Source organism: Anomaloglossus baeobatrachus, chromosome 1 (assembly GCF_048569485.1).
Source record: "Anomaloglossus baeobatrachus isolate aAnoBae1 chromosome 1, aAnoBae1.hap1, whole genome shotgun sequence".
NCBI lineage: Eukaryota > Metazoa > Chordata > Amphibia > Anura > Aromobatidae > Anomaloglossus > Anomaloglossus baeobatrachus.
In genome coordinates, this window is record NC_134353.1 from 874,567,213 (window position 1) to 874,591,882 (window position 24,670).

The window sequence follows — 24,670 nt, forward strand, 5'->3', positions numbered from 1 at the left end:
ATGAGGGGACAGTACAGAGACCTTTCCAAAGATCTTTTTACACCTAGGCCTGCGACTGGAACACGGGGGCATCTGCTACGTCTTGAGGAAAGAAGGTTTAATCATAATCACAGACGAGGATTCTTTACTGTACGAGCAGTGAGACTATGGAACTCTCTGCCGCATGATGTTGTAATGAGTGATTCACTACTAACATTTAAGCAGAGCCTGGATGCATTTCTTGAAAAATGTAATATTACCAGTTATGTATATTAGATTTTATGACGGGGTGTTGATCCAGGGAACTAGTCTGATTGCCCTATGTGGAGTCAGGAAGGAAATTTTTTCCCCATTGGAACTTGTTTGTCACATTGGGTTTTTTTGTTTTTTTTTTTGCCTTCCTCTGGATCAACATGTTAGGCTACGGGTTGAACTAGATGGACTTAGAGTCTCCCTTCAACCTTAAAAACTATGATACTATGATACACCTGGAAGTAGCTCCAGACCTTTTAATTGTTGATGGATTAATAAGGGAATAGCCTATGCAGCTCATTAAAGAGCTTTTACGATTAAAGCTGAGAATATGCACTTAAAAATGGATATTGAATACATAACTGTATATTGAATATGTTTCGGTAAACAGGTAAAATGCCAAAATTTGTGCCCATGTCCAAATATTTCTTGGCTTAACTGTAATATTCAGATATCCACAGAATAAATAATACGTAGAGACAAGTGGCAATCATAATAATAAAGGCCACTTTACACACAGCGACATCGCTAGCCTATCGCACCCGCCCCCGTCATTTGTGCGTTACGGACAAATCGCTGCCCGTGGCGCACAATATCGTTAGGCCCCATCACACATACTTACCTGCCTAGCGACGTCGCTGTGGCCGGCGAACCGCCTCCTTTCCTTTTCGTTCGGCGTCACAGCGGCGTCACAAAACGGCCGCCCAATAGAAACGGAGCGGCGGAGACGAGCGGGACGAACATCCTGCCCACCTCCTTCCTTCCTCATTGCGGGCGGCCGCAGGTCAGGTGATGTTCCTCATTCCTGCTGTGTCACACATAGCTATGTGTGCTGCCGCAGGAATGACGAACAACCTGCGCCCTGCAACGATAATCGGGAAAGTAACGACGCGTCAACGATCAACGATTAGGTAAGTAATTTTGATCGTTAACGGTCGTTCGTGCATTTCACACGCAACGACGTCGCTACCGAGCCCGGATGTGCGTCACGAATTCCGTGACCCCAATGACATCTAGTTAGCGATGTCGTTGCGTGTAAAGCGGCCTTAAGAAAGGTGAAAAGTCTTATCTGGTTACTAAGCTCCGCACTATCATAATTTTGCAGTGCGATGTACGTGTGATGTCTTGTGGCCTGCTAATCAAACAGCTGCAGGTAGTAGGAGGTTCACAGAGCTCTGGTCTAGTGGACATGGACGTAGGTTCAGTGAACTTTTTTGCTCAACTCCAGTGATATATAGTTTTTCCCATCCTGATAAGTTAATTATAGAAACCATTTCAATGAACATCTTCCAAAATCTTTCTTTTATAAGGCACTTTAAAATTGCTGCAAAATCAATATGTATTTCCCAGCGGTTTGTGCAGCACAGCAGTAGTGCGGACTTTCTGTTAAAAATGCTTCAAAATTAGGAAATGACATTTATGCAAATACCCAAGATATTAATTAATGTAAGGTTTTTACACAAAGTGACCTTATACTTTAAAATGCGTCAGCTCTGATGAAGGAACGGAGATTCACAATGCTCCACAAATTATAATAGAGCACCAAACTGTTCAATCAGCGCGAGAATTTCTACGTAAACCTAATCATATTCTCCGCTTCTTCACCGAACGGATGGCGGAATAAATAAATACCAAGTATAACATATTCAGCGGGAATGGACTTCTCCGGAGCACACAGAAGAGACTTGGACATGAACCGGTCACCTCTCTCCCATTTCTAGAAGTTTAATTATAGCCTCTTCTGCCGGTGATGGTCGTGTGGAGCACTCGCAGCGCTGCCCGTAGTAAATAGTCCTGCTTGGGTAGGAGATAACTGGACATTTCGTACCTAGCGAGACCCCGGCATTCTTTCATCTGCGCTTATTTGCATTTTGATTAGTATGCATGAGATTTCCATTGAACCTTTACACTCCTACTGGCACATAATACACTTTAATGAGCATAAAAGTGAGCATGCAAATTAAAACTGCCATTAATCACTAAATGCTACAGGAAACTGGGAGGCTGAAACAGTAAAATGCATGCACTCTCCAAATCTCTATAGGCCCTGGCAATGACGGATAGGCTTTCAGGAGCGCGGCTGACACAGGGAGGAGGTAAATAAAATATTCCATCGGCATAGACAATAGGTGACCATTCAGCAGGAGGACTGGGAGCGTAATTTACCGAGTGCGTCTTCTAGCAACTGCACTAGAGGGAAATGAATGATGAAGATGAGGATGGGGATTAGCTTCTGGAAGTCGGCCTCAGACGACACTGCTTTTTATACCGTCCCGGGCGTCAGTACAATTTGATATTATTTATAAAATTATTATATTGGGGTGGGTTGGCTAGGTGCTATTATTTATAGCTTCTATTCAAAAGTCTCAATCAAGGATGCAAAAAGACTTGTCTCATGATGACAATCTGTGTTAATATGGACGTCATAGAGTAGCGCCCCCTGCTTCAGACCATACCTTCAAGTCAGAATGGAGAGTATCTACATCAGATTAGCTATTACTCGGATAGACCTTGGCTAGCCATGCCTTACAAGTCTGCTCAGTTATTAGAATGGAGGCTTGTAATTCAATATTACTGCTGTGGTCAGTCCACAGTCGAGTGTAGACGCCGCAATCAGTCAGCCCACAGTCGAGTGTAGACACCGCGATCAGTCAGCCCACAGTAGAGTGTAGACGCCGCGATCAGTCAGCCCACAGTCGAGTGTAGACACCGCGATCAGTCAGCCCACAGTAGAGTGTAGACGCCGCGATCAGTCAGCCCACAGTCGAGTGTAGACGCCACGATCAGTCAGCCCAAAGTGGAGTGTAGACGCCGCGATCAGTCAGCCCAAAGTGGAGTGTAGACGCTGCGATCAGTCACAGTCGAGTGTAGACGCCGCGATCAGTCAGCCCAAAGTGGAGTGTAGACGCCGCGATCAGTCAGCCCAGTCGTGTAGATGTCACGATCAGTCAGCCCACAGTTATATAGACGCAGCGATCAGACAGCCCACAGTCAAGTGTAGACCCCACGATCAGCCACAGTCGAGTGTAGACGCCGCTATCAGTCAGCCCAAAGTCGAGAGTAGACGCCGCGATCAATCAGCCCAAATTGGAGTGTAGACGCCGCGATCAGTCAGCCCAAAGTGGAGTGTAGACACCGCGATCAGTCAGCCCAAAGTCGAGTGTACACTCTGCGATCAGTCAGCCCACAGTCGAGTGTAAACTCTCTACATGAACAAAATGTGTAGCTGTCAATGAAACATTGGATATTACAGACTACTTCTAAGGGAAATTAGAACATCAAAGAACATTAATTTAAAAGGGGTTGTCCACTACTAGGACAACCCCTTCTCATTCCCCATGTTTGCCCCACTTTTAAAATAAAAAAGGTTATACTCACCTCCACTGCTGGCGCGGTTTCAGTGGGGTCAACACTTGCTTTTGTGGGGCTCACGTGAGGTTACTGTATCATGCAACCTTGTGCCCAATCACCGCAGGCTTCTCTCTCCCTGCCTTAACACTACATAAAGGGTACGTGCTGAGACGTGTGTACATGAATAGCTAAGGGCGGACCCAGAATGTAAAAGTCCGGATATGCGTGGTTTCAAAGTTGCCCGGGTGCTGAGCCCGGAATTCCGGCTGTTTGATCCGGATTTGGCAGTTGAGAAATTAAAGAAAATATAAAAGGAAAAAAAGAAAATAAGAATGAAGAAGCGCTTCATACTTACAGAGGCTCCCCAGAGGCTGTACGTTGCTATCGCGCTGCTGTACGCTGCTCCTGTGGCCTCCCTGGGCTGGTAATCATTGCTCATACATATGCACTGCTCCTCCCCGCCCACCAACAGGCCTGCCCTCTGTGATTGGTTGCAGTCAGACGTGCCCCCAGCCTGTATGACAGCGTCTGACTGCAATTAGTCATCACTCATCGCGGCTCATTCATTCTCTGCACTCACAGCAGGGAGTCATACTTTATGGCTGCATGCTGTGAATGAGATGTAGCAGAGCTGGAATCGCCGTGAGACCTCGTGTAGATTACGTCAGAACTGCAGGGGTGTGTTGGGGTTAATTAAGTGGTGAAAGAGGGTGCTTTTTTGTATTTTATTCCCAGTAAAGGATTTTTTTCGGTGTCTGTGTTTGTTTACTATCACTTACAAATTAGTGATGGAGTGTTCTGACATCTGCCATCACTAATCCAGGACTGTACGCTGTTATTAACCGCTCATTATCTCAATTGCCACTGTATCAGGGCAATCGGGAAGAGCTGGGTAAAGCCCCAGGCTTGTCGCATCTAATGGATGCGACAATTCCGGGCGGCTGATATTTTTAGGCTGGGTCTCAACAGCCTGAGGATACCAGCTCCCAGTTGTTGGGATTTATCTTGGCTGAATATCAAAATTGGGGGGACCGCACATGGTTTTTTTAAATGATTTAGTTAAATAATGAAAAAAAAAAAAAAAAAAAGTCGCATGCGGTTTCTCTTCTTTTGATACACAGCCAAGATAAGCATAGGACTAGGGCTGCAGCCTGTAGCTGTGTGCTTTATCTGTGCTGGGTATCAGAATATGGGGCGACCCTGTGCCAATTGTAGTATTTATGTATTTTTATACCAAGATACTGACAGCAGATGCTAGAGTGTATAGGCTCCTTCCAGGTATGACATAATTTCAACACAACCCTATCACATGATAGGGGCATGTTCAAAATGCTGTCCGTTTCCAGCCAGAATAAACATTCTTTTTCTAAGTTCACGTGGGCATGGAGTTGTTTATAATAGAAGCAGGGGCGTGGGGGGAGAAGGATGTTTATGGTTGACGAGAGCAAACATTGTGATGCCCACCAACCAAGCGAGTCATGTCCACTAACCTGGAAGGAGCCCGTACATTCTAGGCTCACGGTAGATGCTAGAGTGTATGGGCTCCTTCAGTTACACTGCTTTCCCTGCCCACCGGCCATCCTGGTGCCTGTGATTAGATGCAGTCAGCTGACACGTTGCCACTCAAGGTGGGAGCGCATCTGACTGTAATTAGCGACCCAGGAAGTGAATGCGAGGTCTAGGAGCACCGTACAGCCATGCCAGAGCCTTGGTAAGTACAGCGCACTTGCTCCTATTCTCCTATCCCTTATACCACCATTTTTAATCTGATCCCCATAGACTTATTTGGGGGCCGGATTCCGGACCGTATCTGAATTTTTTTAAAAAAGTGAGCAACTACCCGCCGGTCCCGGGCATCTGCGAGTCCGCCCATCTCTATACGTGACAACTACTGTTCATCAATAATGTGCACCTAAGAAATTAAACCAAAAAAAGCATTACCTTCCCACTCTGTAGGAATCTGTCCAGTCTGATACATGTACACTTCTTTCTGCACAGGTTCCATCATTCTTCTAGCTCTAATTGCTTGGCCTAAAAAGCAAGACACAGCGTAAGTCTTGGATAAAGATTGTGATGAGAACTACGCATATATACATCAATATAATAAATAAATATATATATATATATATATATATATATATATATATATATATATATATATATATATATATATATATATATATATATATATATATATAATTGCCTTATTCTGTCTGTCTGTCTTGCTCCAAAATTGTGTCCTTACGGTGACACAAAGCTGATTGGCCGCTGGGCTCGCCATGGCCCCGCCCCCCGCACGGATTGGCCGCTCGCCTCGGCTCCGCCCCCCCACGGATTGGTCGCTCGCCTCGGCCTGGCCCCGCCCTCCGCATGGATTGCCCGCTCGCCTCGGCCCTCCGCACGCATCGCCAGACATAACCTTGCGCTGCTGGGATCGTGACGGAGCCGGTGTACGCTGGTAACCATTATACACATCGGGTAACTAAGGTCCCTTGGTTACCCGATGTGTATCATAGTTACCAGTGTACACTGGCTCCGTCACGATCCCAGCATCGCAAGGGTATGTCTGGCGCTGCTGGGATCGTGACGGAGCCGGTGAACGCTGGTAACCATTATACACATCGGGTAACTAAGGTCCCTTAGTTACCCGATGTCTATCATAGTTACCAGCGTACACCGGATCCCGGTACACATGTGCAGGGAGCCGGCATTATACTCCTCTCCCCCCAGGACTACTCCTCCTATTATAGTCCTCCTATTATACTCCTCTCTGAGTATAATAGGAGAACTATTATAGCATGGGGGATGGAGCACGATGGGGTGCACAGCATGGGGGATGTAGCACGATGGGGGGTGCGCAGCATGGGGGATGGAGCACGATGGGGGTGCGCAGCATGGGGGATGGAGCACGATGGGGGGTGCGCAGCATGGGGGATGGAGCACGATGGGGAGTGCGCAGCATGGGGGATGGAGCACGATGGGGGGTGCGCAGCATGGGGGATGGAGCACGATGGGGGGTGCGCAGCATGGGGGATGGAGCACGATGGGGGGTGCGCAGCATGGGGGATGGAGCACGATGGGGGGTGCGCAGCATGGGGGATGGAGCACGATGGGGGTGCGCAGCATGGGGGATGGAGCACGATGGGGGGTGCGCAGCATGGGGGATGGAGCACGATGGGGAGTGCGCAGCATGGAGGATGCAGCACGATGGGGAGTGCGCAGCATGGGGGATGGAGCACGATGGGGAGTGCGCAGCATGGAGGATGCAGCACGATGGGGAGTGCGCAGCATGGGGGATGGAGCACGATGGGGAGTGCGCAGCATCGGGGATGGAGCACGATGGGGAGTGCGCAGCATCGGGGATGGAGCACGATGGGGGGTGCGCAGCATCGGGGATGGAGCACGATGGGGAATGCGCAGCATAGGGGATGGAGCACGATGGGGGTTGGGCAGCATGGGGGATGGGGCACGATGGGGGGTGCGCAGCATGGGGGATGGAGCACGATGGGAGGTGCACACCTCCCCCCAAACACACACACACACACACACTGGGAACCTCAAACACCGCCCTACACAGACACCCACACACACAGACAACGCCGCACACACACAACACCCAACACACAAACACCGCGGCATACATAAATATACGCACATACCGCACAACACACACATTGCACAAAACATACCTCCCCCCAAAACACACCACACCCACACAAACCGCGCAACACACACACACACACACACAATGCGACAGACACACAGCGCTCCACAAACAACGCAACACACATACAACACCACTCTCACCCCCCGCCACACCCAGACAACACCCAGAACATGTACAGCGCCCTACACAAACACTTGGTAACTACACACAACAACATATATATATATAACACAAAAATCATACATGAACTACACAATACGTAAATTCTAGAATACCCGATGCGTAGAATCGGGCCACCTTCTAGTAATATATATATATATATATATATATATATATTTCTATTCATAAAAGTCAGTAAAGTCACAAATCCAAGTAACAAGCTACAATTAAATATATAATATATTGACATGATATACACAACGGCGCCGTTCTATAAACTGTTTATTTTTACTTTAGGCCACAATTCTGGAGAAATCCAGAAAATGGTTTAAACAAGAAACCATTATGATTACATGGAAAATTTATGATGGACATCTTCAAACACAGGTCAGTACCCAAAAGTAAAGGGAGGGTGCAGCAATATTTTTCATGGCTTTTTAAAGAATAAGGCTAAGTTTACATTTTTGTTGGCACATACTGTTTTGATGGACAAACTGAATTCATGTGCCAAAACGGATCTGTTGCTTTACTGATTCCAAGGGAAGAACAGGACCAGTGATTACATGGTTCAGATTTTAGAAAGGAAGAAAAAGTTCCTCATGCTGCACTTGTATTTCCTGCCAAATCAACGTTTGCAGTGCATTGCTCATTACAGCAGGTAATCAATATAATCTTTTAACATTAGATATAATTTGGTGTAAAGGACTGATTATGTCCTTGTAAGCGCAGAGTGCTCAGCAACAATGGTGGTCGGTAACCTAGACAACGAACAGTAAACAAGGACATTCAAAATCCCTTCATTCTTGAAAACAGAAAAAACTTTTAACAGGTAAATTGCGCCATTTTTGGCTGAAAACAGGTATATTAAACACCGTATTGGAGCAAATGTAGGCTGGTTGTTCATCAGTTCAGTGTCACTCTTTGTGTTGATAGACGTATGAATCCTCACATGTGTAGAGATGGGGGGACCCGGACTGTAAAAGTTCGGATCCACGCGGTTTCAAACTTACCCGAGTGCCGGGCCCGGAATTCTCAGTGAATTCCAACAATGATCTGGGTCCAGTAACTCGGGATATAAAAAATAAAGCTAAAATAAAGAAAATAAGAATGAAACAAGTGCTTCATACTTACAGAGTCTCCGGCGCGGCTGTAAGGCTATGTGCCCACGGGGAAAGTGTCCTGCGGTTATATCCGTAGGACATTCCGCAGGAGCTCACAGAAAACCGCAGCACAAATTTGTCTGTTTTCATGCTGCGGATGTACAGCGGAATGTCCTGCGGATATGGTGCGGTTATTCTGCATTGAGGATACAGTACCATGGCTTCTGCACTGCATCCTCAATGCAGAACAAGTGCTGAGTGATCGGGGAGTTCATATTTACCTTCATCACGCAGCACTTCACTCTCCGGCTGTGTCTGTCTGCACACTGCCGGAGAAGGTGGGCGGGCCTGAACTAGCTCCGGCTGTCACATGACCGGAGCTAGTGCAGGCCCCGCCCACCTCCTGCTGCCCACTCCTGGCTGCACCGTGCTCCTCTGCACCGGAGGAAGTGACTCCGGTGTCTTCAATCAAGGCAGGTAAGGATAGGATCCTGCTGAAAAATTAGCAGGAATAATTCACATGCTGCAGATTTTTTTGCAGGGAAATCCGCACTATTTCCGCAGCAGAAACAAACGCAGCATGGGCACTGCAGTTCCTAAATGCCGTAGAAATGGCTGGGGACTTGCTGTAATGCGAATTTTTAAAAAATCCGCTGAATTTCCGCGAAAAAAAAATCGCTGCAAATTCCGCAAATTTTCCGCAGCGTGGGCACATAGCCTAACTTCTCCTGCGGCCGGTCATTCTACTTCCAGGGCCGCTCATTAATGCTAATCCATATACACTGCTTTCCCTGTCCAACGGCAGTCCTAGCGTCTGTGATTAGTTGCAGTCAAACGTGCCCTCAGCCTGTGTGGCAGCGTGTCCGACTGCAACCAATCACAGACCCAGTCTGCGGGTCACTGTCATGGAATAAAACTAAGTATATAAAAGAAAATGGTCGTAGGGTCCCCCCATATTATGATACCCAGCACAGATAAAGCATACGGCTACAGGCTGCTGCGCCCACCATGCACTAATCTTGGCTCTGTATTAAAAGAAGAGGAAACGCATGTAGCTTTTTTTTTTTTAATATTTATATAAATAATTAAAAAAACAAAACAAAACAAAAAAAAAAAAACAGCGTGCGGTCCCCCCAATTTTGATACCCAGAAATGATAAAGTCATCGGGGCTGGTATTCTCAGACTGGGGAGACCTGTGCTTATTGGCCCCCCCCTCCAGCCTAAAAACACCAGTTTGCAGCTTCCCAGAATTGCAGCATCCATTAGATGCGACAGTCCCGACACTTTCCCACTGCCCTGGTGCGGTGGCAATTGGAGTAATAAGGAGTTAATAACAACCCACAACTGCCACTAAGCCCTAGATTAGTAATGGGAGGCATCTATGAGACCCCCCATGACTAATCTGTAAGTGAAAAGAAATAAACACAAAATCCTTTTTTGGGTGTATGTATACTTCTGTGAGCTACTGACGCAATACAATAAAGTTTAAAATGAGTCACTTATGTTGCTAAATGAAATATTGCTGCAGCCATGGAACGGCCTGTGGCGCATATAATTACTTCCATGAAAACTGTCTCCTCTGTTTCCCCTGACTAACCAGCTGGCGCTTCAAATATGAGACCAGCCTCCTAGACTGAACCACTGCTCTGAAGCATAGCGCACAATGTACAGTACAAGGTTCCCAAAGATGCCAAAAAATAAACAGAAAAAAAGAAAACCAGAGAGGATAGGAACTCTTCTTGCGCTGCACAAAACTCTCGATATTTCCTCTTTGAAAGGGATTAGATGTTAAGAAGACAAGATGGCTTTGCTCTATAATATTTACAATGAAAATTGCACTGCAAATTAGCATGGCTTTGAACAAGAAAGAATAACGTGCGCCCTTAAGGATTTAATATTCTCAAATGGATTAGAAAGAAATAAATTATCTGTCAGCAAAGGTCACATGAAGGAAAGCGGAAGATCAAAGCCGAGAAGACTTCTTATTGTCAGACGGCTTGGCAGTCAGGCCCAGAGGCACAGAGCCGCTACCATTACAGGGGGCAATGGTTTACTGACTGGTGAGACCTGAGCAGATACTACATCCCCTCAACATGTAAAAGGTCATTCCAGTTATTAACTAAGACAACCCACTGGTGGAGCCAGAGGACTCGAGATAATATACAGTATAATTATATATATATATATATATATATATATATATATATATATATATATATATATATATATATATATATATAATTAAGTTCTGACTTGCTCATTTGCAGATTTGAGGCAACCACAGGAAGATTTCCTTTAAGTCCACGGTTATTCCATCCTCATGAACCGCTCCAGTAAAATAGAAATAAAAACAGCCTTTTATGGCACAAATAAACAAAGTAAAAAGTCCTTATATACAGTGGGGAAAATAAGTATTTGATACACTGACAATTTTACATATTTTCCCACCTACAAAGAATGGAGAGGTGTGTAATTTTTATCGTAGGTAGACTTCAACTGTGACAGACAGAATAAAAAAAATCCAGAAAAATCACATTGTATAAGTTTTAAATAATTAATTTACATTTTAGTGCATGAAATAAGTATCACCCATCAACCAACAAGAATTCTTGTTCTCACAGACCTGTTATTGGTTCTTCAAGAAGTCCTCTTACCCTGTACTCATTACCTGTATTAACTGCACCTGTTAGAACTTGTTACCTCTATAAAAAGACACTTGTCCACACACTCAATTAATCACACTCCAACCTCTCCACCATAGCCAATACCAAAGAGATGTCTAATGACACCAGGGACAAAATTGTAGACCTGCACAAGGCTGATATGGGCTACAGGACAATAGGCAAGCAGCTTGGTGAGAAGGCAACAACTGTTGGCACAATCATTAGAAAATGGAAGAAACACAGGATGAATGTCAACCTTACTCAGTCTGGGGTTCCATGCAGAATCTTGCCTCGTGGGGTAAGGATGATTCTGAGAAAGAAAGGTCAAGAATCAGCCCAGAACTACAAGGAAGGACCTGCTCAATGATTTGAAAAGAGCTGGGATCACAGTCTCAAAGATTATCGTCAGTAACACACTATGCCATCATGGATTAAAACCTGCAGGGCATGCAAGGTCCCCCTGCTCATGCCAGCCCATGTCCAAGCTCGTTTAAAGTTTGCCAATGACCATCTGGATGACAGATGAGACCAAAATAGAACTTTTCGTATCAACTCCACTTTCCATGTTTGGGGGAAGAATAAGGGTCAGTACAACCTCAAGAACATTGTCATAACCGTGAAGCATGGGGGTGGAAACATCATACTTTTGGGGTGCTAATCAGCAAATGGGACAGGCTGCCTGCACTATTTTGAAGGGTGGATGAATGGGGTCATGTATCGCAAGATTTTGGCCAACAACCTACTTTCCTCAGAAAGAGCATTGAAGATGGGTCATGGCTGGGTCACACACACGGTGAAACACACAGCCAAGGAAACTAAGTAGTGTCTCTGTACGAAGCATTCCAAAGTCCTGGAGTGGCCTATCCAGTGTCCAGACCTGAACCCAATAGAAAAGCTTTGGAGGGAGCTGAAACTCAAGGATACCCAGCGACAGTCCCGAAACCTGAAAGATTTATTGGAGATCTGTATGGAGGAGTGGGGAAAAAACCCTTGCTGCAGTGTGTGTAACTTGTTTAAGAACTAAAGCAAACGTCTGACCTCTGTAATTGCAAACAAAAGGTTTCTGTACCGAATATTAAGTTCTGTTTTTCTATTGTATCAAATAATTAATTTGCATTTTATTGTATAAAATATTTAGAAATCATACAATGTGATTTTCTGGACCTTTGGAGAAGATTCTGTCACAGTTGAAGTGTACCTACGATAAAAATAACAGACCTGTCTATTCTTTGTTGGTAGGAAAGTTTGCAAAATTGGCAGTGTATCAAATACTTATTTTCCTCGCTGTATTTGCATGGTTCGCCCGCACAGGAGTTCACACCAAGATATCCAATAGGACATGTTCCAATTTCCATATATGGAGATAAGGTATGCACACCAGTGACTATGCAAGGGGAATACATGAAATAGCAGAAACTGCTGTGTGACTACTGACATGAAAAATTCAAGCTATTGAATTTTTCATGTCAGTATTCACACAGCAGTTTCTGCTATTACATGTATTCCCCTTGCATAGTCACTGGTGTGCATACCTTATCTCCATATAGTGATGTTTATTTAGGTTTTTTGCACCCAGTTCAGTAGTAGAATGGAGTTCCAAACGTTATTCCTTATTTGTTAGTAGTTTTTCGTTTGTGAACCCTCCCCACCACACCTATTGCCAATCCACATTATACGCATATATAGCCTGGGTCTCAGCTTCCCATACACGGTAAGTTTTTTTTAAACTGCATGAGAGGACACACACAAGCTAGGGACCCCAACGTAGAGAAATACTTTGGCGTAGTGTTGGGCTCTATTGCATTGATCAATTCAGTAGCTAAATTTCTCTTTATTCATATAATCATGGCAGTAATGCAGGTTCCATTTTTCACATTTCATTCTTACATATAGCTATTGAATTTTTCATGTCAGTAGTCACACAGCAGTTTCTGCTATTACATGTATTCCCCTTACATAGTCACTGGTGTGCATACCTTCTCTCCATATAGTGATGTTTTTTAGGTTTTTGCACCCAGTTCAGTAGTAGAATGGAGTTCCAGACGTTATTCCTTATATGTTCCAATTTCCACACACAGAACATCTATCAGACTACTGGTCTTCATTTTATTATGTACCACTACCAAGGGTGAGGTATGTGAGCAGCCAGACTGGCCCAGCTCTCCAGCTGCTCATAAAACCTGGCCCTGACGTGATCTAATAACTTTCTTAGTACTAGAGCTTGCACCCATGCTTACATCACAGAGGATAACCATCTCTGCAATACATACCTCCTATCGACCGATGTGCCTGGCACCAATCTTCATAACATAATATAAATTATATATATATATATATATATATATATATATATATATATATATATATATATATATATATATAAAATATATAAAAATAAATGTTTCAAGTTTACGCCAAATTCATCAAAATGAAACAATGTCTGATGATTTGGTACCAATTTTTTAAAAAATTCATGTTTTTCTTTGTTCTTTTCATCTTAATGTATCATGTCACACGATCTTTGCACTAAGCTTTAACATGTTGCACATTACTCTTCTACTGCTACTATGCAAAAGAAAAAATTAGATATGGCACTCCATTAAGATAATGGAGGGTGTACATGATGAAATAGCTGAAAACCATGCCCACATTATCGAGCATACCCCAAGAACGACGATGACTGAATAAACAGCGTAGGAATAAGGCAAAAGCTGTAATGTAATTGATGCAAAAAACAAAAATAATACCTACAATCTTTACTTTTACAAAAAAATAAAAAATAAAGTGTCCTATGGACAGTATTTGGATTAGTATTACCCCATTCTATATATTTTAGGAATATACAGTTGCCAATGTACGGTATGTAAAGTGTTATGGAATTAATAGCGCTATATAAATGAATAAATTATTATTATAATTATACAGTATATCAGTTTATATATACTGTATGTGTTAAGTGCAATGTCACCTTTAGGATGCGATGAAAAAATAAAAGATTTATTTTCCTGAGAGAGAATTAGTACCAAAAGATGTAAGCTGCTTGCTGCTGCCAATAGAGGGTGCTATATTGTATTAGTGAATTCAACTCATAGACATTAAAGAGAACTGTGTCGGGTCCAATATGCACCCAGAACCACGAGCAGTTCTGGCTGCATATCTATAATCCCTGCCTAACCGTCCCTGTATCTAGTAGCATATATAAAAGAGATCTTTAGAAAAAGTATTTCTAAAGATAGTTTACCATATGGTAATGAGCGCGGGGACTATTCACATGGCCGTTACTTCCCTTGGCTAGTTGGCCCTCTTAGCACGTAAGAACGCCCCTGCGGGCATACTAATATGCTAAGAGGGCGGAATGAGCGCAGGAACTAACGTCCTTGCGACTAGTTGCTGCGCTCATTAGCATATCACAAAGGATTTTTAGAAAAAAAAAATACTTTTTTCTAAAGATCTCTTTATCTATGCTACTAGATACAGGGACAGTAAGGCAGGGATTAGAAATACGCACCCAGAACTGCTCGTGGTCCTGGCTGCATATCACACCTGACAGGTGCCCTTTAAGAAGCAGGTCTCCTTTAGTAGTGGCTGCAGGCGAGCAGAATTTTTATCATTTAAAGGGGACCTTTCCTAACATAACAGTTTAGTACATAGGTACTTGTATTTCCATTTAAAAATAAATAAAATAAATTCTGAAACATCTTTTCTTAGAACACTAGACTGTGTTGTTCTTCAGTTATTCTTCTAAGAAAGTCATGGATAAATTGACAAGTGGGTGTTACCAGTTACTATGAACACTGGTTGGACAGTAAGGAGACACTCCCAGCTGGTAACACCTACTTGTCAATCTAAACTCTTGCCGCCACAACCATTTTTTCCTTAATGCCAAACTATTATTTTTTTTATTATTCTTCATTTTATTGTCGTATTCCAATGGCCAAAACTTTTTAATTTTTCGTTGATGTAGCTGAATGAAGGCTTGTTTTCCCTGAGCTGTATTTGCAAGTGGCACCATTTTGGGGGTACAATCACAATAAAGATATTTTAACCCATTCACCAACCGGCAATTTTCAGTTTCTCCCTTTTTCTCCCCTTCTTTGTAGAGCCAGTACTTTATGTTTCAGACAATATAGCCATATGAGGGCTTGTTTTTTTGGCGGACGAGTTGTACTATTGAATTGCACCATTAATGATATGGGGTGAAATTGTAAAAAAAAAAAAGTGCGATTCCACAATTTTTTTTTTATTTACTAAGTACACTATATGGTAAAACTGACCTGGCATTATGATTTCCCAACTCAGTGCGAGTTTGTAGATACAAAACATGCATACTTTTACACTTTTACGTTTATCAAAGTGGTAAAAAAAAAATAATTATATTTTAAATTTTTTTTTTTTTTTTTACACTTTTTATTGCATTTACTAATCTCCTTAGGGGAATTGCAGCTGCGATCATCCGATCGCTTGTGCTGCACAGAGCAGCATCAGCACCGCTCTGTAGAACAGAAATGATGACTTCCTATGAGTGGTGGCTTGCAGGCGGTGTCCACAGGAAGTCAATGGTGAACGCAATGTGCCTGCCCTCGTCGAATTGCAGACGTTACTTAAGGGGGCTTTACACGCTGTGACATCGCTACCGATATATCGTCAGGGTCACGTCGTTAGTGACGCACATCCGGCGCCGTTAGCGACATTGCAGCGTGTGACACAAATGAGCGACGATCACAGAGCACAAAAACGTGAAATATCGTTGCTCATTGACACGTCGTTCATTTCCTTAACATCGTTGCTGCTGCCGGTACGATGTTGTTCGTCGCTCCTGCGGCACCACACATCGCTGCGTGTGACACCGCAGGAACGACAAACATCTCCTTACCTGCATCCACCGGCAATGCGGAAGGAAGGAGGTGGGCAGGAGGTTACGTCCCGCTCATCTCCGCCCCTCTGCTTCTATTGGAAGGCCATTTAGTGATGTTGCGGTGACACCGAACGCACCTCCCCCTTGAGGGAGGGATTGTTCGGTGGTCACAGCGACATCACTGACAAGGTATGTGCGTGTGATGCTGCCGTAGCGATAATGTTAGCTATGGCAGCGATCACCAAATGTCGCACATACGACGGGGGCGGGTGCTATCGCGCTCGACATTGCTAGCAATAGCGATGTCACAGCATGTAGAGCACCCTTTAATTTGAAGCCTGTCAAGTACCAGCGTGGGAAACTAGCTGGGAGTCCACAGGAAGTTCGTCATGACAGACAAAGGGGTCAACAGCGGACTCCCGGCTGTGATGACAATCCATTGGCTCTCCGCAATCACGTCACAGGACTGCTGATGGGTGCGACTAATGGTGCCCTCCCCACTGGCGTGTGTTAAATCCCGCTGTCAGAGATTGACAGCGCAATTTAACTGGTTAACAGCAGTGGGTGGATCTCCAGTCCACCCGCTCCTATTAGAGGCACATGTTGGAAGATCATATCAGTCAACATGTGCAGGTGTGGCGCCCCTGAGTGTCAGGTGCCACAGGGTACTACATCTAACCCCAGATTCCTGGAACACCAGTGCTGGTAAACATCAAAACACACACACAAATCCACATCTTTTTCCCCAGACTGGGTGACAAGCTAGAGATGGAACTGATGGATGGCCACCTATTGGTCGGGACACATCCAATCCACTAGTTAGAAACCCGGGAGAGGAGGGGCTAGTCAGTAGAGTGATGGGAGGGGGGCATCTTTCCAGACATTCAGTCAGTCGATGTGACGTGAGTAAGACGTTCAGTCAGAAGTTAATGTGCTGACCGGAGGTGTGAAGTGACTACTGATTAAAATGTTACGGTTGCCTGGGAGAGTACGGTACGAGTACTCACTGGACCGAGCACCGACGGGGTACAGAGCCCTAGTTCAGGAAGACGCTGCAGGCTCACCTGATAATCTGCCCGGTGAGGGGACCATCAAGGACCTTGCCGATATTAGTGTCTGGGACACAGCAGCAAAAAGGGAACCTGGGAACGGGTACAGAGGTCAGACCCAAGAGATGTTCAAGCTGCCTGTCATATGGGCCAGGACTGTGAAACCGGAGGGGACCCCGAAATGCTCCAAGCCACGGGGACCCACCAACTACTACAGGGTGCATGGAAGTAAAACTCACCAGTTACTACACCGGCACTGGAACAAAGGGAATACCGGATTGGTAAAGACCAGTACAAACTGGGTAGCAGCAACTCCAAACCCGTGAGTAAAGCACAAGTTAAACCGCAGCCCCTGTGTTGTCTGAATTCTATCTACCCCTTTGCATCTATAGACTACAACCATCATCATTCTCCCCTGGGGCCTAGCTCTACTTGCGGAGAGCCATCACACCTAAACTGCCCAATACCACCAGCCCCAGCAGTGAGAGACTTTCCAGCCTTCCCTATATAGCCGCATACCGCAAGTGGCGTCACGAAAAACACTTCATTTTTATTTTTTTTACCTTGTACAAAATCACTTTTAAAGCGACCCCAAGGGCCACGAAACCGGGCAACGGCCACCCAGTGAATTATCCCAGTAATATACAGCCCGGGACCGAGTACCCCAAAGCCCTTGGGTGTGTCACAGGGAAAGATGTGGGCTTGGTGTGTGAGCCCGCATCAAAGGCAGGGACACGACATATGACATACTACTACATTTAAGGGCGTGAAGGGGTTAAACCTGAGGATTTTGGAGTATTTTTTGTATTCTTATCCCTAGAAACAGCGCCACTCTTGTCCATGGGCTGTGACTGGCATTGCAGTGCAGTAACATTCACTTCAATCCAATGGAAAAAAAAAAAGGATTAGAAGATATGACTATTTTTTAATTAAAACATTGACAATTATTTTTGTTTTCATATCTGCGATTTGTGTACACGCTCAGCCGATGTGAGAATACGTGAGGTGTGAGCTATGAGAAGTGGCAGATGTAACAGATTCTGGGAGCCAATTATAATATATTAAGGTCTTCATTGGCTGCACAGACAGGGCTGCTGACAATTGAAATAATGAAGTAAGAACCATCATCGCGTTACATGTCGGCCGCTCATTTACACAGATTAGTCAACAACAATCCTCTGCTTCAAATGTTCGCTTCAAATGAGATTAGAAAGTTGTGATATGAGATGTTTGTGTGTTTGCTCCGTCCCCTGTGAGTAATTAAAGGAATCTTTATTTCATTAAAGAAGGCAACTTACTAGGAAATGACTTCAGAGGAGGCGCTGAGCTGCGATCCTGGGTGCCCGGAATGGCTGCGGTTACCGCTGGAAAGGAGATTATCCATTTTTTATGTTTTGCTCCTTGGATCATTTCAGATTTGAGAATCAAATATGAATCAATGTAGTCACAAAACCTATGAAGCCCCGGCCAGGACACTGCAACTCCCAGCAGGTCCACACAGTACACTGCAACCACCACAATGATGGTGGAAAACAAAACATGGCAATTGTCAGGGAACAAGAAAGCCTAGAGACCAAACAGGCGAAAACCTGAATGATCAGCACGGACATCTGACGTTTTTCATGTAGGGTACTCCAAGCTTATACAGTGGTGCCGAGGGTCAAGAATGGGGGGGGGACTGCAAGCGTCCAGGTGCCCAGGGTGTCAAAAGGAGACACTTGCACTCTGCAGTGCTAGGATATGTGGAACAATGAATATGGGAATATAGACATGCATTACTATGAAAAAAACATGTAAAAATTGAGATACTAGCACACACAATGGGCCAGGTTTACTTGAGCCCAACAGCCAGCAGCAAGGCGCCCTCATATTTGTTGGGTCCCTATCAAACTATTGCCTCCCTTTGGGTTAAAAAAACACTCTACAATTTATGGGCGGACAGGAGAATTAAAATTGCCTGAGGCTGAAGAGCATACATATCTCAATTTTTACATGTTTTTTCATAGCAGTAAGGCATGTCTATATTCTCATATTTATTGATCCACATATCTTATCCCTGCAGTGTGCAACTGTCTTTTTTTTGTTACTATGTTTCATATTCAGTTTTCACCTATTCACATTATGAAAAACATGTAAAAATTGATATACTTCACACACAAAATTGGCCAGATTTTATATGAGCCCAACAGCCAGCGGAAAGGTGACCTCATTTTTGTTGGGTCCCTATCAAACTAATGTCTCTGTTTGGGTTAAAAAAAAACCCTACATTTTATGGGTGGACAGGAACCTCCGAATGGAGAATTAAAATCGCCTGAGGCTGAAGAACAGGAGAGCTCAATCAGAAGGCATGACCCTGTAATCTAAGAAAAGACTGATGGCACATCCTATCTTTCTAATGTGAACAGGTGCAAACTGAATATGAAACATAGTAACAAAAAGGAGACAGCTGTACACTGAAGTGCTAGGATATGTGTAACAATGAATACTGAAATATAGACATGCATTAGTGCTATGAAATAACATGTAAAAATTGAGATACTTAGGCTCTTCAGCCTCAGGCAGTTTAAGGCTACTTTCACACATCCGGATTTTTGCTCTGCGGCACAATACGGCGTTCTGCAGAAAAACCGCAACCGGCTTTTGTAACGCCGGTTGCGGTTTTTTTTTGCATAGACTTACATTAGTGCCGTATTGTGCCGCAGGGGCTTGCGTTCGGTCTGGTTTTTGCCGTATGCGGCAGATTTAGCCGATGCGGCGGCCGGATCGAACGTTCCCTGCAACGTTTTTTGCTCCTGCAAAAAACACCGCATCGCGCCGTATCCGGCCGCTGCGGCGCATTTTTCAATGCATGCCTATGGCGGCCGGATGCGGCGTGATGCGGAAAAAACCGCATCCGCTCGCCGCATGCGGTTTTTTCCACTGCGCATGCTCAGTAGCATGCCGCAACCGCAAAAAACCGGACGGGCTGCATGTAAAAACTTATGCAAAGGATGCGGTGTTTTCGCCGCATCCGTTGCATAGTTTTCACAGCCGGATTGAGCCGCAGTGCTCAAACCGGATGTGTGAAAGTAGCCTTAATTCTCCATTTTCAGGTCTCTTTCCGCCCATAAATTGTAGGTTTTTTTTTTTTTAACCCAAACAGAGGCTTTAGTTTGATAGGAACCCAACATATATGAGGTCGCCTGGTCACTGGCAGTTGGGCTCACATAAAATCTGGCCAATTTTGTGTGCTAAGTATCTCACTTTTTACATGTTTTCATAGCAGTAATGCATGTCTATATTCCCATATTCATTGTTCCACATATCTTATCCCTGCAGAGTGCAGCTGTCTTTTTTTGCTACTATGTTTCATGTTCAGTTTGCAGCTGTTTACATTAGAAAGATAGGATGTGCCATCAGTCTTTTTCTTAGATTATAGGTGCCCAGGGTAGGCATCTGGACGCCCACTATTATGGGCCCTTTAGGGTGCCGTTCAATGGCCGCCTATATCGGTCAATTGATTGTTATTTTACCGGCCAAATGAGCACTGTGAATACATAGCATCATATGCCATGCACACAAATTATGGCTAGCTGCAGCATATCCCAGAGGATTATGTGCTGCCGAGAGTGATTTTTTTTCCCCCTCGTTTGTTGGGAGATTGTCATCTCATTTAGATAAGACTATATTTGGGAATGAGTGCTCCTACGAGCATTTACAGATAATTGGTTTGGCAAAATGGACCATTGTGTCCCCCAAAGTTTATTCATCCCCTTATGGTACACCGACATCCTTATACAGAGTGGAATACTGGGCCTAAAGGCGTTATGTCATATCTGATCACAGCTCACTTCTGATCCTGGCTATTTAAAAGATTACTCCGAACATTTAAAAGTTGTCACCTATCCAAAGCTTAGGTGATAACATGCGGATTGGAGGGGGTCCAACCACTGCGACCAGCATCAATCCAGAGAACATAGCTTTGAAGTGTACTAGCGGGATAAAGCAGTGGCCAAGCCATCATCTATGGCCTGCCTGATACAGGAGGAACTGGTGAAGATACGGAGTGTGACACTCAACTCTGCAATAGTCCCATAACAGATAAATGGAGCATTTCAGGGCCCAATAACCAAGACCTGACCACAGAGGTCCCCACCGACAAGTTATTGCCTATCCTTTGGATTGGTTACAAATAACTCTTTGAAGCGCAACAATCACCAGGATTTTCCTATATAACCTAAACGGACAGGCAGAGGGCGGGAATCGCTATGAAAACCCACCCCAGCTATTAGCTGATAGGCAGCTGCTGCCAATCAAAAGTTGCTCATTTTACAAACTTTACTTGTGTTTCAAAACCTATACATCCTAGCTGACAACAGAAGGTATCCCTCAAGACCCTCCTTGGAGCCAGGGGTCTTGTGATCTGCACTTTCCATTTATGTGATTTGGATACGAACTCTAATTTGTGTTATTCTTTATACATATTCATAGTTGTTTGCCTATATACTTAATAATGGTTTCACTTTTACCACTTTTTCTGCTGCTCATTCATATGTACATTCCTGATTAGGGCTGCTGAAATGGTTTCCATATGGTCTGAGTACTTTTAACATTTGACATTATTATCTCTTTCACAGCAAGACCCATTAGAGGCTTTATGTTATCGATTGAAAATTTATACAATCTAGAGCAAGGGTGGGCAATTAATTTTCCCAAGGGGCCACATGAGAGACTGTGACTGGTGTGGAGGGCTGAACCAATAGGCTGAAATTATTTCTACTCAATATTAGTATATTAGTTTAGAATTAGTATTTTATATATTAATTGTATCACTTAATATTGAGCAGAATTAAGTATGCTGACAGCCCACTATATACAGCATGAGCCCTCACACAGCCCCCCACCCATATACAGCATGGGCCCTCACACAGATCCCCCCCACCCATATACAGCATGAGCCCTCACACAGCACCCCCCCACCCATATACAGCATGAGCCCTCACTCAGCCCCCCCACCCATATACAGCATGGGCCCTCACACAGCCCCCCACCCATATACAGTATGAGCCCTCACACAGCCCCCCCTATATACAGCATGGGCCCTTACACAGCCCCCCACCCATATACAGCTTGGGCCCTCACACAGCCCCCCACCCATATACAATTTGAGCCCTCACATAACTCCCTACATACAGGATGAGCCCTCACACAGTTCCCTACATACCGGATGAGCTAGCACATAGCCCCAATATACAGCATGAGGCATCACACAGCCCCCTATATTCAGTTTGAGAACACAAACACGCCTCAATATACAGTACAGTAAGAGCTCCCTACATACAGTATAATTCTCCCACACAGTCCCCTACATACAGTATGAGCCCCCATATAGCCCCTTATATGCTATTTAAGCCCCCAATAGCCCACTATGTACAGTATGAGCCCCCACAGTCTTCTAACTCCAGTAGGAGCCCCCACACAGCCTCCTACATACATACACAAACAACCCATACACATGAAAAAACCCACCACATACCTCAATCCTGTTATTCTGGCGCACTACTCTAGCCTCCGATGCACTAACGCTCCGCCAAGCACATGTGATCCTGTGCCTCACACTGATTGGTGGAAGACGAATTAAGTGACACTGTCCTCCACCAATGTGCTCTCCGCTGTCTCCATACTGTGGATGCAAATAGCAATGAAATTGGGAAGCGTGCAGTGGCAGACGGGCTGGGGAGGGCATGATTGTGCCTGCAGGCCACCGTTTTCACCTCTTTGGCTATTTGGGTCCCCCGGCCGGAATGGAACAGCCAGAGGGCTGGATGTTTTATGCAGGCCTCTCTTTGCCCAGCCCTGGTCAAGTGGAATCTTATAACATTCGTTTCATATTTATTATAATTACATATTGTTGCATAGTGATTTACATACATTTATGGGGCTGTCATGGTTTTAATTTTGGAGTTATATAATGTAAAATAAAATGTATTGCCCTGTTGTATCTCTGGGTGTGCACCATTTTATCATTAGTGGTACTTTGCAGTGGTAGCGCCTCAATTTTATTTGGCTGTACATCTATACATGTTTCCACGCGCTTTAGCTGTGATGTTACCGATGCAGCCAAAACCCAGAGACAGGCGCCGATGCTGGACCCGGAGAGGGTGACTACCTGCTCTATTGGTTATTTTCCATGTATAAAAGTATTTGGAGACCCCTTCTGTTACAATGGAAACCCCTGTTACTTGTAGTTTGTCATTCACAAGACACCACAAACCTTATAGTATTAAAGTAAAAAGTGGCTACACACAACGGCTTTTCAGTGGGTCCTTTGTTATTATGTCATTATGTTGTTGGCAAGACCAACCTCGCCTCTATAAAATCTAACGAGTCTACAGTCAGGAATGAGGAAAACAACTACTGCCACTAGGAGAAAAATAGTCAAAAAAAGAAAACTAAAACAAATTACCTGGGAAAGCAGAGTGGTGAAAATATAATGGTATGTAAGTCTTTAAAAAGTAACTCCATTGACACCTTTGTATCTTCTATCTGTTGATGCATTCCTGAGTAGTCAGCAGTTTCATTCAAATAGAAATCAGTGAGCTATCAAGCAGAGGCTAGTGAGAAAACAACCTTAAGAAGCAGTGTCTCCTAAAGTGCTCCTTTATGCCCAAAGCACTTTACAATTAATTTGCATATTAATAAAAACACTAATTATTCAGGAATGCAGCAGCAGATAGAAGATATAAAGGTCTAGATCGATTTACATTTTGAACACCCTCATTCCCATATATGCGGTTAGGAGAGGTTGATCTTACTGACAGATTCCCTTTAACTGTATTGAAAAATTAGTATATCTGCAAATACTGTAATCTGGAACACAAACCATATCAGTTTTGTCTCAGTTACTGAGGAAACTTATATTGTTGCCATTACTTTTCTGGGACAGAGAAGAAACAGCTTGTAGCTCCAGACTATATTAGCATCATTATATCACTAAAGACACTGCTGCATAATTTACAACTTATTTGCACACATTAATTTTAACATTAATTTCATATTCTTCCTTATGTTGCAGAAAATAAAAAAAATATATTTTTGTTTTAAAACAGAATTTTACTGAATCTTTATTTTATTCCCAAACTCTAAAAGATCCTTTAAAACACCACTCGAGAGTGTTTGTTTTTTTTTTTTTAGTGTTGGAGTTGCGCCTTTAATATAAGCCCCACTCCGGCCCCACGGCACCACCTTGTAACTGCAACTTCTGGCTGGCCACAAGTCAGAAGTTACATCACAACTCAAGATCTCAATACAAGTCTATGAGAGCCAGAACGAGGCTGGAGTGGGCTTTAATGAAAAACTAGGAGTTGTATACACTGTGTGCAGAATTATTAGGCAAGTTGTATTTTAGAGGATTTTTTTTTTATCATTGATCAACAACTATGTTCTCAATCAACCCAAAAGACTCAAATAACAAAGCTTAATATTTTTGGAAGTTGGAGTGGATTTTTTTTATATTTGGCTATCTTAAGAGGATATCTGTTTGTGCAGGTAACTATTACTGTGCAGAATATTAGGCAACTTAAGAAAAACCAAATATATTCCCACTCACTTGTTT

The 24,670-nt window shown here is 44.0% G+C and overlaps 1 protein-coding gene across 1 annotated transcript in view; it reads right to left on the reverse strand.

Moving 5' to 3' along the window:
- NDUFAF2 (NADH:ubiquinone oxidoreductase complex assembly factor 2) overlaps positions 1–24,670 on the reverse strand; it is a 115,144-nt gene that overhangs the window by 37,428 nt on the left and 53,046 nt on the right. Inside the window, exon 2 of the mRNA XM_075342561.1 lies at positions 5,524–5,613. Coding sequence (XP_075198676.1) covers positions 5,524–5,613 — 90 coding nt within the window. The remainder of the gene's footprint in view (positions 1–5,523; positions 5,614–24,670) is intronic.